The following is a 14,189-nucleotide window of genomic DNA, read 5'->3' as shown; positions in this document are numbered from 1 at the left end:
CTACAAAGATAAACATCATAAACTACATTATAGTTCATTAAACTAGCTTTAATTTGAGTGCTAATAGACATCTGTACGTCAAATGGTTTTTGAGATATGAATTTTTCAAAATAAATTCACTAACTACTGATCTTTTAGTACATCCCATACAACATTTTTATGAAATGTTGCTTTTTAAAAAGCTATATTTCGAAAACTATTTAACGTAAATAACTCTTATTAGGGGTCATAATTTAATAAATTTACTCTTCTTTAAATGACGTACTCTTAGATTTTCTTGTGTTGTTCCTACTTTTTAAGATATAGAGCTCTGAATGAAAAATTAGTTTTTTTTATCGCTTTGAAACAGCCGCCACTTTTTATTTCCCCTATCTATACTTGGCAGACTCATCAATTTTGACTATTGATTATACTTAGTTTTCATTAAAGTAATCAAAAATTGGGGTGAGATAACTGCCTTTTTTCTCCTCTTGGGCTCTTGTACTATTTTCTATTATTACACAACCATGGATCTCCAAGACATAGTTTTATTTTGTTCAATTGTTTTCAGAAAATAATTAATAAAAAATTATTTCCATGTTTTTATTATTAAATCCTTTTTTATTTGCTAAAAAATGTTTTAAATAAATTTTTTATTGACTGTTCATGAAAGACACTCACCAATCACCCCCAAGAAAAGTCACTGCCATAATAGACTTATGGACCTCCAGGTGGTAGAAAATATTTTACTATTGTGGTATTTAAATATTTTTACTTAAGAATTAGAAATAGAAATTAGAAATTACTTTTAGGTACAGCTAAATGTTGTTTGACAAGCAGATGTCTATTAGCACTCAAAATTGAATTAATGTAAATGTGCAATAAAGTAATGATTATTTGTGTGCAATTGGAATTTTTTATGATTCATAAAATGTTGATTTCTAGTTATTTGGAAGAAGGAAAAAAAAATTGTTTTTGAAAAGCTTTATCTCAGGAACTATTCAACATAAAGAACTTTTTTTAGCAAATTTATACTACTTTAAAAAGGTTTTATTGTGTTTTAGATAGCTTTATGAATTCTGGCCCTGATGCAGTTAAAGAGAGAATACGACATGATCAGGCATAGGGTACCAAGAGTGCAGAGATGAATAGAGGAAACCTGCACACTGAGAAAAGAGTAAATATAGTTATTGGATATACCAAAAATGGAGCATATCACCAGAAGAAGATATTCGTAATAGAGGAGCCAGGGAACAATGCCTGGAGTATCCCCTATAAGGTGGCACTGGGAACGATCAAGCTATTACTGATGATTGCAAATATCTGAGTAGGAGGTGGCCAGGCAACCATCCTGAGGGAGGCTGCAAAGCTGTATATAGACTAAGGAGCTGTGAAGCTGTATATAGACTACATATATCCTAAGGGTGATCTATCCCAGGGCAATACTGAAAATGTTATGGTAAGGAGCACCATGGTATATCCACCAGGTACTAACCAACATCCACCATGGGATATATGGGATCTTTGTCTTGCTGTGAATAGGCAAAGGATCAGAAGAGCTCCAGGACTAGATTGCACAGATGCTACAATCCTCAAGAGCAAACTCAATAATAAGAGTGTCCGGATCAGGGGCGACTACTACGAGGTTTAGAATGCCCATGTGTGACTATTACTGTTGTGAGCTCTCAATGCCCACATTAAATTCCACCATAACATACCTTTTACTTTACTTTTTATACCTGCTCTTACCATGCAGTAGTGAAATATACTGTATCATAACGCACCTCAGTTTCACCCGACCTTTAGGATGCTTAAGAACGCTATATTCGTCATCTCCAATTCTGAGGAATTCAATAGGCTCAGGGCCAACAATTACATATGATTCACCCTGTAACAATTTGGTATTATATAAGAATCATCTTGCTAAATATTATGAAAATATATAACTATTGACGGAAGTTTATTTAGGGTCATTGAATTAAAATTAGAATGATTCTTATTTTAAACAGTAATAACGCCATTTATTCATACCAGTAAATGACTCTAGAAAAATTCAATTAATTTAATTATTTAGGCTATAATGATTAAATTAATATTTGTTCCAACTATTTTATTACTGAAATGTAAATATTATCTTCTTCTATAAGCGAGGCACCTTATGTTGTCAGGGCAGTCTGGATCTATGTCTTAAATAAATCTCCCAATTTGTTGCCAACTTCTTGACTTCACCAAAAGTGATTCCTCCATTTCTTGCCATATCTGATATGATATCCTACAAATTATTCCTCGGTCCTGCCTCCTTAGTTTAGCTTCCCATATTATTCTGTCCACAATATTGGAAATAATAATGGGCTTAAGCTGTCCCCTTGTTTTACTCCTATTTCTGTTTTAAATTGGTTTTGTTTATTACCATTGAGCTTAATTATTACTTTTTTGATACAAGCTAAAGATTGCTAGGGTCAAGTTAATGGGAACTCCCTTATCTTCCAATACCTGTTTGAGTTCTACTCTGAGTACATTGTCAAATGCCCCAGAGGGAGAGGTGAATTTTCTTGTCCCCTTCAACAAACTTATCCATTATACAGCTAAGTGTGAAAATATTGTTCTGTCTGTCGGCCAGGTCTGAATGCTTCCTGTTCATCCTAAAGCTCATAATCTACTATTCTTGTAAGTCTTCATTCTAATATCCTGGAGTAAAACTTCAGAGATACGGATAATAGGCATATTGGTTGATAGTTTTCACACTCTACTGTAGAAAATTTCTTATGATTAGAAATGACGATATTATTTTCCCAGTCTGTAGGGATCTCCATCTTTTGGAATCCCTAGTTGAAAATGTTTAGTAACCACTTTTGTACTTGGTATCCACCATATTCAGACATATGTGCGTCTTATGGATCTAGAGATATATTTTTTCAAACATCCAACATTTTATACAAACAACTAGAAATTAACATTTTGTGAGTTTATTTTGTCAAATGTCATAAAAACTACTACTCCTACAAAGATAAATGTTATTAACTACTTTGTAGTAAATTTAACTAGCTTTAATTTGAGGCTGGCAGACATCTGCACGTCCAATGGTTTTTGAAATGAAGTTTTTCATAAATCAAATTTATTATCCGAACAACTATAAATCAATTTATTTTAGCAAATATCATAAAACTAATATTCCTGAGAAGGTAAAGGTCATAAACTTCGTTATAGTCCATTAAACTAGCTTTAATTTGAGTGATAATATAGATCTGTACGTCACATAGTTCCTGAGATATGGATCTGTCAAAATAAATTAACTAACTACTAATCTTTCAGTAGATTTTTAAGAAATTTTGCTTTTTAAAAAGCTATATTTCTAGAACTATTGTACGTAAACAGCTCTTTTAGGGCTAATATTTCAGCAAATTTACGCTTCTTTACATAATGTTCTCTTAGATTTTCTAGTGTTGGTTGTTTTTAAGATATAGAGCTCCGAATGAAAAAATAATGTGTTTTTAAGGTTTTGAAACAGCCACCATTTTTTATTCCCCCTACCTTTACTTGGCAGACTCATCAATTTTGACTAGTAATTATACCTAGTTTTCATTAAAGTAATAAAAAATTTGGGTGAGATAACTTGCATTTTTTCTTCCCGGCTCTTGTGCTATTAGTAGAATCAATGCCACACCGATGGTGCTGAAGCAAAACCTTCATAAGACTGATTACCCTCTGGACTTACAACCCTTTCCGTATCAATAGGAATAGCTCCTGCTGGAATGAAATTACCTTCCTACATGACCCGGAGGCTTGCTTGCATTCCTCCTTCGTACCTATAAGAATAGTACCAGGTAGGGCGAGGTTACCATCGTAAGAGAAATTATGGCTGTCACCCCGTAGGTCTCATCCTATCTCTTCTCCTCCTTATCGACACACATTGTCTAGGCCTTCTGGTCAAGTGTACTTACAACAATCAACTAAAGTCAGATCATTAAAACAAAACCACCTCGACGGCTTTGATGAGTTTCCATCACTGATCTCTGTCAGTTGCCAAATCTTCACCTATCTCCACTGGCGTCCCGTCTGGTTCACTTTCCTCATCACTGATATCTTTCACGTTTAGCTGGGTTGCTATTAATAAATAGTTTGCACTATTCTTAGTTTTTTTTTTACAATAACCCTGACCATCTCTTTACAGTACCTCTATGGAATACTATAACGATATTTGGCGGGAATTCCATTAGAAACTCTATAACCACTCAAACCCCCTAGTTTCTAATCTTGCATCCTTTTCCATTCCTGGCAATCCTCCGAGGCGCCTGAAAAGAAGATGGCCACGAGACCAGCTAACGAAAAATGTCATTAGTGTGCTACCAATGGGTAGTGGTTACTCTACACTCCAATTTAACTTAGATCAGATTTACTAAATATATTATAATGTACAGTTGTAAATAGGAATAAATAAATATATTATATTAAATTCGTCATAATCAAGACAGCCAAAATACAATATAAGTATAATATAAAGTGGATAAGACATACCGTTTGCCTTGTAGCTATAAGTTCAGCCGATATTTGCGTCTCATTGGTAACTATGGCCGCTTGGAATTTTGAATCATCTTCTTCAGATAATTGTAAAGTCAGTTGAGAGAAACCATAAGGTTGTACGTGGAATTTTCTATTCTCTATTTCAATGTTGACAGCAGAATGAATTCCATTGAACACGTACACGTAGGCTAAGTCTGATGCTGGTAGATCAGGGTATGAAAACTTGATTGAAAAAAAAAGAAGTCAAAATTTAAGCAATAAAAAACTTAAATAAGAATTTCAAATTATTTTTGCTCGATCTACACGTTTGCCACTTGCCACAAATCCAAGACTTTGTTACGATTGCCATGGTAAGATAAAAACACTGGTGATATCTGCGTAGACAAAAGGGATTATGGGGGAAAACAAAAACACGAGCGATATGTTTAGACGAGTTGGCTTTGGTTATGTGAAGGGGAATCTTCAGCACGTCCTGGATAGGAGAGTTGTGGCACTTCATCGTTATAAATTATATCTCTATAATTCTGGTGATACGGTGACTGGAAAGGAAATATCGGACAACCTTGTGTTCTGCCAGGAGTACACCCAAAGACTAGGTGGGGTTCGAACTAAACTTTATTTTAATATCACTTTTATATTCCTTTGTGCAGTAATGTAAATAATAGTTGATAAGGTTAATAATTTAAGTTAAAGTTTAGTCAAACTATAAGTTCTCATTGTTTTATTAATTGATATGAATTCTTTTCTTTCCTTTTTCATTCTGTGTACATATATTTCTTCCTATCATTAAACTTTTGTACAAATAGTTCTTCTGTTCATTCTTATGCATGTACACTGCTTTCAACTTGTTGATGTAAGACTATAAACTCAAGCCAACTTATACCAGCCAATGCAAAACCCATTTACAGGCTTGCACATGCGCGAATTCGACAAAGTTTGGCAAACGTGTAGGAGCACCTTTATAATTAATTTTGTATTCATAAATATAATTGCACAAGAGAATGTTGAAAAAAAAAGTCAGTTATTTCATCCTAATTTTTTATTTAAAGCTTTCATGAAAACTATGTATAATTACTATAATTTGTAATTTACACCTTGTTTTGCTATATTTTACGAAAAAGGTAGAAACATTAATACATATGTATTTCATATTAATTGCTACTAAAATTAAAAAAAAAAAAATTACTTTCCAGAGGGTGCTAAGTAATATTTTTCCGGAAAGTGGACGGTAGGATAAGAAAGTTTGGGAACCTCTGCTATAGAGCCTTTGAAAAAAATAATGAAATAAATAAGTCTCTACAGCTATCAACTTGAAGAGCCCAGATGAAGCTCAACGCTAATGTTGGGCGAAACGCTGAATAATAAATAGTGAATTATTTTTGTTCTTTTTTGACCGAAACCGACCATCATCTTCATATTTGAAATTATATCGTCAATTATTTATATATACAATAATTATTTTAACTTTTTGAAACAGCCGCCATTTTTTATTCCCCATACTTATACCTAGCATTCTCATAAGTTTTGACTGGTAATTATACACAGTTTTCATAAAAGTAATAAAATATTGGGGTAAAGTAACAGACTTTTTTCTTCTTTTGGGCCCTTGTATTGTAATAAAAAAACAAATTTTATAACAATTCAGTATCAATGAATTTAATTTTTTTTTAAATTATGAATATTTTAAAAACTTAATAAAAAAAATTACCTCTATTCTAGCTTCTAAAAAGAAGGCCATGAAGAAGGAAGCTGCAATCACGTAGCCGCCGGTGACCATTCTCCTAAGAAGAGTCCGCAGAAACTTCAATGGATATAATAAATCGTAGATGAAAAAATGAAACAGAGGAATAAGAAGCAAGAAGAAGAATGGTCCAAACGCTTGTGTCTGTTCAGGCATAATTCGGAAGGCGTTGGAAATCTGTGTGTCCAAGCGGGCAGCTTGCAATGTCCAAGAGGTGGCCTAAAATGAAAATAATTCACTTTCAAGATTTTTTTATTTTTAATAATTTATTTATTGTTATTAACAACTGTATAAAAATATATACAACAAGAAAATTTGCTGTAGGTGACATAGTGACATGATTCAAACATGAATCAACCCATTGATAGAACTCCAATAACATTTCTAGAGGAGAAGATGTCGAGCCCATCTTCTTTTCAGACGCCTAGGAGGATTGTTAGGTAATGAAGGAGAAGCTAGGTTAGAAACAAGTTGATTTGGGTGGTTGGGAAGTTTTCCATGGAAGGAATGGTATCTGGTTCTGGCCAAATTGGCAACATATGGGACATTGAGGTCCAGATGGATGACTTGATTTGTGACAAAGTTAGGAGCATTAAGTATTTTGGACTGTAAGGATTGGATTCGGGAGGAATTTTATGGTTCGGAGGATTATCAAGGATTGATAAGGATGAGAGATTAAAAACTAATAGGTAAGGAGTTTGGAATGAAAAGACGCATATCTTTTTCGGGACAAATCTGCAACAAAAGAGATGTTAAGGTCTTTGTGGATCAGTTTATTTGTGTCGTAATAAGGAGCATCAAGGAATTTGATGGTTTGGTAGAGCTCCAGAAATCAATTCCGTATTTCCAAATTGGACTGATTATCATAGTATATAACAATTTTTGTAATGAAGTTTAGAGCTTTTTTAAGTAAGTATTGTAGTAATCGAAATCTACGAGGTTTCTTGCCGTTTTAGTCTTGTATGGATTCCAAGACCTTGGGGATTCCAAGAAAGTCTCTTGTCAAGATGGAGTCCTAAGTAGCTAATCTGTTCAACGTGTAAATGGGATATTTAAAAAGGATACTGTAGGACTTGAGGGTAGAGGTTTACAACGGATAGTAAAGGTGATCTGATAGGATTTGTTAGGATTTATTTCGATTCTCCAGTTTTGACACCATTCTTCAATGGATGTTGTGTGTGACAGTAAGGGGTCGTTGTTCACAGACAGTACAGATGTGTCATCAAAGTATGTTAGGACTGTTTTAGAGTGGGTTGGGGTATCAGCTGTTTAAACCATATAAAGAATGGGACCTGAGATACTACCTTGAGGAACACCGGCGGACTGAGAAAAGAGAGGTGAGTAGGCTAGGTTATGATTTACTTTTATTTATTTTGTTAAATTCACAAATGTCATTGTTTTTGTTATCAACTTTACTTTTATCTTTTATTAAGTATTATTATTTTTATCAATATATTTTATCTTAATTTTTTTTATTTTATAAGGTTGCATATGGTAAGGGGTGTCTTTTGTATGAGACCATCCCCCCCCCCATAATAAATTGTTAAAAATAAATGTACCTCTTACAATTACCATGTAAGCCCGACCAGGCCGATCTGATATTTCATAAAAAAAAAAATAATAATAATATCCTTCTGTCTAGCCATCTCGCATTCAGTGTGCGACAGTAACGCTCAACCTTCAACTATCTACTGTCAAATATGACGTACCAGTTGCCACGCCTACGAAAGGAATAGACTCCGCCTCCTAGCGTCACTCACCCTGGAAGCGTACCTCCTCCATTATACTCTTTTCTTCGGACGGCCTCAATTCAGCGTTGTGTAGCCTTCTAAATTCACAAGTTAATTCATTTTTTTTTGGTCAGAATGTTTTATTACGTAATAGTTTATTTTCAAAAACACCTATACGCACTGTTCTTCCATTAGTGTAAGGGGGCACATTTCTCTCTATACTATGTAAAATATTTTACCATGTTAAATGTTGCAAGTATAGGATTGTGAAGACCATGAATACCCCTATTAGGGGTATGTATATTATACTCTAAAATTACCTGCTGATCAAACAATGACCAGTAAAACGGTATTGGTACAAAGAGAACATTGATGGTACTCTTGATCTCTTCAATGAACTTCATATCGTATCTGTCACTGGCGTGGTAGAGCCAATGGTCCTTCTGAACCGTTTTTCTATTTTTAATTTTCATCCTTAATGCGTGCTAGAAAATATTAAGAAATTAAAAAATCAAATACAGAGTTATATTTAATACTTAATTTAATATTTCATACTTATATATAAATTTACAGCTATACATAATTATACATTTAGTAAATTTGATGTAAGTTAGAATGGAGTGATGGAGAGGAGTGTAGAGAAACTACACATTGGTAGCACTCTAAAGACGTTTTTAAATTATCAGGTCTCATGGCCATCTTTTCAGGCGCCTTGTAGGATTGTGAGGAACGAAAGAGGAAGCAAGGTTAGAAACAAGTGGATTTAAGTGGTTAGGGAGTATATAATAGAAGGATTGATATCTGGTTCGGGATAGATCGGTTACATATGGAACATTAAGGTCTTTATGTGTGATTTTATTTGTGACAAAGTAAGGAGCATTGAGGACTTTACGAAGGATTTTGGATTGTAAGGATTGGATACGAGAGGAATTCGAAGGTTTAGTGGAGCCCCAAAGCTCAACTCTGCATGTCCAGATTGGCCTTGTTACAGTCATGTAGATCAGTCTTTTGTAGCAGTTTCCTGTCTTTTCAGTCTTATGTGAGGATTCCAGGTTAGTCGTTTGTCCATATGTAGTCCAAGGTCTCGGTTTTTTTCGACGGGGGGTAAGAACAATATTATTAAAGGATAATGTAGGGATGTCGGTAGGTTTACGACAAAGATTAATGGCGATTTGATGGGATTCATCGAGGGCTATGATATGGGATTGGAGAGTTTGGGATGCAATTAAAGGGTTATTATTAACAGGGAACACACATGAGTCATCGGTATACGTGGTGAGGATAGTGTCAGGATTGGTTGGGATGTCAGATGTATAGACGGTGTAGAAGATAGGGCCGATGATACTACCTTGAGGAACACCAGCGGACTGAGAAAAGAGGGATGAATAGAAACCATTGTGGTTAACTTGGAATATCATACTTATATACTTCCATACTCACATACGTATATACTTCCATACTTATATACTTCCATACTTACATACTTCAATACTTATATACATCCATACTTATATAATTACATATTTATACATACGCAGCAACATTGCAGGCCTTGTATAATTATGGGCTGGTGCGGCCTTATGTTGAAACAGCGCTCTTTAATCATATAAAAAACCACTACAAGAAACAACACCTGTTAATCAGAGTATCTTCGTGAATAAGAGCAATATTTCTGTTATTTTATTTTTTGTATTACTTATTTTAGTGAATTTCGAAAGCCACCATTATTAATTCAAAACTTATTATATAGTTTATATCTATTGGAGAATGGGTCTTCTTCAGACAAATTAATTCTCTCTATTATATAAATAAGTTTTTAGCGATCACCGTATAATATTTTATTTTACCTATAAGAGGGGTATTCATGATGTTAAATGGAAAAATATTTCCTTCTTTTATCATTTTAAAACAATCTCCGGATTCTCTTTACTAGTAGGACCAGAATGGACATTTCACAATAAACAAATAGGTATTGGAGGCAACCTTAAAATACCACAGGTAGAAAAAGGTGAATATTTTCAACATGATTTATTTTCTTTTTTCAAATGATATGACATCCACTAATTTATTGTTCTTATTCTGTTTTAGAGGGATCGGAAAAAAAATGTTCTGTTTCGTGACGTCATTCTGCATTTAGCAGACCTAGTAACAGACTCTCAGCCTTGTTATATGTTATATGTTATATCATGGTAAAAGAAGGAAATATTTCTCCATTTAACAAAGTTTTTCCATTTAACATGTTAAGCTAAAGATCATGAATACCCCTGTTAATATAACATGGTTGAGATTCTGTTACTAGGTCTGTTAAATGGAGAATGACGTCACGCAACAGACCAGCTGAGCTCGTCTCCCCTTTTTTTTGTTGTGTTAGATTACTTGCTCGTAGTTTGTGTTTTGATTGTGTTAGTATTGTTTTGGATGTTTTTAAAACTAATAAAGTAATGGATGACAATAATAATAATGTAATGACAGTTGTCAATTAGCTCATCTTGATTCTCTTCCTCACAAGTCAGAAGATCAACAAGGCACTCAGTGCCCAAACTTCCATTTTTTACTCAATTTAGACACATTGTAATAAATTATTTTAATCAAAATTTAGTAATTAAACAATAACATGAAGTTTTGGAAGGGAAGGTTATGAAACAAGTTGCTCAAAAAAACCGCTAGGAGCTGTTATGCATTTAACATTTAACATGACTTCAAATAGGGCTGCTTTCAATCCTATAATTTTATATTTATAAAATTTAACATAGTAAAGCATTTTACATTTAACAAAACAACATGAATACCCCTAAGGTGGAATAATAAAAATTGGTCGTACAAATTTGCGTTTAACTGACTAAATGATTAAGAACGGTTTTATTTATTTATCGCTATTTACTACTGTACATTATAACACACTTAGTAAATTTGATCTCAGTTAAATTGGAGTGTTACTGGCGTGTAGAGAAACTAACCATTGGTAGCAATCTAAAGAATCAATGTAAAATGAAAAGATGAACTGGAAGAAAGTTGGCAGGGTCATGACATCACGAAGAAGGGAATAGGGATAATACAAGAAGGATAGTACAAGAGCCCAAGAGATGAAAAAAGTTAGTTATTTCACCACAATATTTAATTACTTTAATGAAAGCTATGTATAATTACTAGTCAAAATTAATGAGTCTGCCAACTATAGATAGTGGGAATAAAAAATGGCGGCTGTTTCAAAACATTAAAAAAAAAAAATTTTCATTCGGAGTTCCATATCTTTAAAAATACCAAAAACACTAGAAAACGTAACATCACTTAGAGAAGAGTAAATTTGCAAAAATATAAGCCCTAATAGAACTAAATATGTTCAATAGTTATTTGATATACTTTTTTTTTAGAAAGCAACATTTCATGAAATATATACTGAAAAATCAGTAGTCGATGAATTTATTGAAATCTTTATCTCATAAGCCATGAGTAAAGATTTCTATTAGCACTCAAATCAAAGCTAATTTAATGTACTATAAAGTATTTTATGACGTTTATCTTCGCAGGAGTAGTAATTTTCATGATATTTAACAAAATATATTAACAATATCATGATTTCTACTTGTTTGGACAAAATGTTTGATTTATATAAAACAATATCTCAGTAACCATTGGACGTAGAGATGTTCGGCAGGTTTCAAATTAAAGATAGTTTAATGTTCTATAAATTGGTTTATGACTTTTATCTTCGTAGGAGTAGTAATTTTCATGATATTTGCACATGAATATAACTTTTGCACATTAAATTTTGTTCTAGCTACTATAAATCAATTTATTTCAGCAAATATCATGAAAATTATTACTCCTACCAAGATAAACGTCATAAAATACTTTATAGTACATTAAACTAGCTTTAATATGAGTGCTAATAGACATCTGTACGTTAAATCGTTTTTGAGATTAAGATTTAATTTTTATTAATATTTAATTTCTAAACTAACTTAATTTTTAGTGCATTTTTTAATGAAATTTTACTTCTAAGAAAACTGCATTTGGGGCACCATTGAACGTAAATAGCTCTATTAAGAGATCATATTTTAGTAAATTTACTTAAGTTTAAATGACGTTCTATTAAGTTTTCTAGTTGATAGTGATTACCGATATGGAGCTCGAATGAATTTTTTTTAATGTTTATAACCGTCGCAATTTTTTATTACACCTAACTATGCTTGGTAGACTCATTAATTTTGATTAGTAATTATATATAGTATTGATTAAAGTAATAAAAAATTGGAGAGAAATAGCTGATTTCTTTTTCTATTCGGGTCTTGTAATATAAAAGAAGGGTAGGATAAGAAAGGAGGAGGAGGGAAATGAAACGAACACTGTTATCACTGCCATACAGATCATCTTTTATTATCATTATCTATTTTTTCCACCATTACATTTAATTGTCTTTACATTTCACTTTTATAATATTAATATCCTCATTATATTTAATTTTTTTTTTCTTTCAGTAATTTCAATTTAATTTTATGTTATTTTACATATTTTTATTTTTAAATTTATTTCACCATAATTAATTCTACTCTATTTTTACCCTTTTAAATTTTGGATTCAAGATATATTTGTACGACATATTTATAATCAATCCAATATTTATAATCCCACCTTTCCATTTTTGAAATAACCCCAACTGCCATTTGAGGGGTCTCTGTTTTCACTCCCATCTTAAATATACCATAACAGGTAGTTTTCATTATTTCCATTTCTAATTTCTACCCCTTATATTACTAGTTCAATGTTAATGTCTGATTATTTTCTAATATATTTATATTACCATTATCTTTACTATTATTTTTATAATACTAAATCCTGTTTTGTAAACTCTTATCATTCTCTTTTCTACCTTTTACCCATACCACATTCTTCTTTTTACATTACATTTTTATGTTATCTATGTTGTGAATCTTCATTAGTGCAACAATAATAAGATACAAAGAAGATAGAGTGAAAGTAAGGATAAAAGAGTGATTTAAAGGTAAATAATCAAAAATTTAAATAAAATAACAAAGGGGATGAAGAAATACCAAAAGAATTAGTAACTAACAATAAAGTGAACAGATACATCATAATATCAAATGATTAGAATAGCCGAAACATTAGAGTGTTAAAATAATTAAAAAAGTGTTGAGACCAAATGAATATTTTCAAGGATCTTACCACACTATCACAGCCAAAACATTGGTAGTCAACATAATTGCAGGCCATTTTGTCTTTGTTAAATTATTTATCATTAGTCAATTTTCTTTAAAAGTTCATAAATTATGCACTCAATAAATTAATCAATTAATAACTTAATAATTCTTTTTTTTTTCTTCATCCCCTTTGTTATTTTTTTTTTTAATATTTGATTATTTACCTTTATATTTTTTCATATCACTCTTTTACCCTTACATTGACTCTATCTTCTTTGTTTATTTTTATTGTTGCACTGATGAAGATCCACAACATAGATAACATAAAAATGTAATGTAAAAAGAAGAATGTGGGATGGGTAAAAGGTAGAAAAGAGAATGATAAGAGTTTAGTATTATAAAGGTAAAATAAATAAATTAAAATAATAATTTTTAATAAAAAAAGAATTATTAACTAACATAATAAAGTGAAGAGATACATCATAATATATATTGTATATATGTATGTATAGTTGACCGTAAAAATTGATATATAGGGAGATGGTCAGGGTTGCGGTCAATAGTGAAACAAAATAGTTTACAACTATTTATTTTCCAACGTTTCGCCCCACTTTGTAGGGCTTCATCAGGGCTAAAAAGATACAAAATGAAACTATGTTAAGATAAAATGATAGAAATAAAAATACAAAGATACAATGAAAAGAATAAAAAACAAGTAACAAAGGCAAGAGCAATAGTTTCATACAAAAATACGTAAAATATAAAGCTAAAAAAGTACAGGAGATGTATATAAAACAAAAAACAATACGGGAAAAAAATATATATATAAATATACAGAGATAAAATAAACGTCATGAAAGAATAATAAAAATAAAAAATAATAATAATGAACAAAATGACAATAAATGAGTAGAGAGCCATATAGGACAACATACCTGTCCAAATAAATAAGTTGAACAGATAGAAACAGCGGAAACGCGTAAGAGTGGGGACCACCTCCTCCCCACTCTTGCGCGGACCAAGTAACGGCTTTTAACGATTTCAAATACGTCGCGTATA

At 31.9% G+C, this 14,189-nt stretch overlaps 1 protein-coding gene across 6 annotated transcripts in view; it reads right to left on the bottom strand.

The window, feature by feature from the left end:
- The window catches only part of LOC106688878 (peptide transporter 3), a 30,352-nt gene that overhangs the window by 5,980 nt on the left and 10,183 nt on the right, over positions 1–14,189 (bottom strand). For all 6 annotated transcript variants that reach the window (XR_001344374.2, XM_067048925.1, XM_014433565.2 and 3 more), the window contains 5 exons: positions 9,506–9,588; positions 8,292–8,456; positions 6,209–6,460; positions 4,495–4,722; positions 1,764–1,867 (listed from right to left, as the gene is read on the bottom strand). Coding sequence is in view for 5 of the 6 variants with exons in the window: in XM_067048925.1 (XP_066905026.1) it covers positions 1,764–1,867; positions 4,495–4,722; positions 6,209–6,460; positions 8,292–8,456; positions 9,506–9,588 (832 nt within the window). In the remaining variant the exon portion in view is untranslated. The remainder of the gene's footprint in view (positions 1–1,763; positions 1,868–4,494; positions 4,723–6,208; positions 6,461–8,291; positions 8,457–9,505; positions 9,589–14,189) is intronic.

This window comes from Halyomorpha halys, unplaced genomic scaffold (assembly GCF_000696795.3).
Source record: "Halyomorpha halys isolate HHAL.00 unplaced genomic scaffold, Hhal_1.1 Scaffold1224.1, whole genome shotgun sequence".
Lineage (NCBI taxonomy): Eukaryota > Metazoa > Arthropoda > Insecta > Hemiptera > Pentatomidae > Halyomorpha > Halyomorpha halys.
Note: the sequence above shows the minus strand (reverse complement) of the source record. Positions and strands in the feature narration are given on the sequence as shown.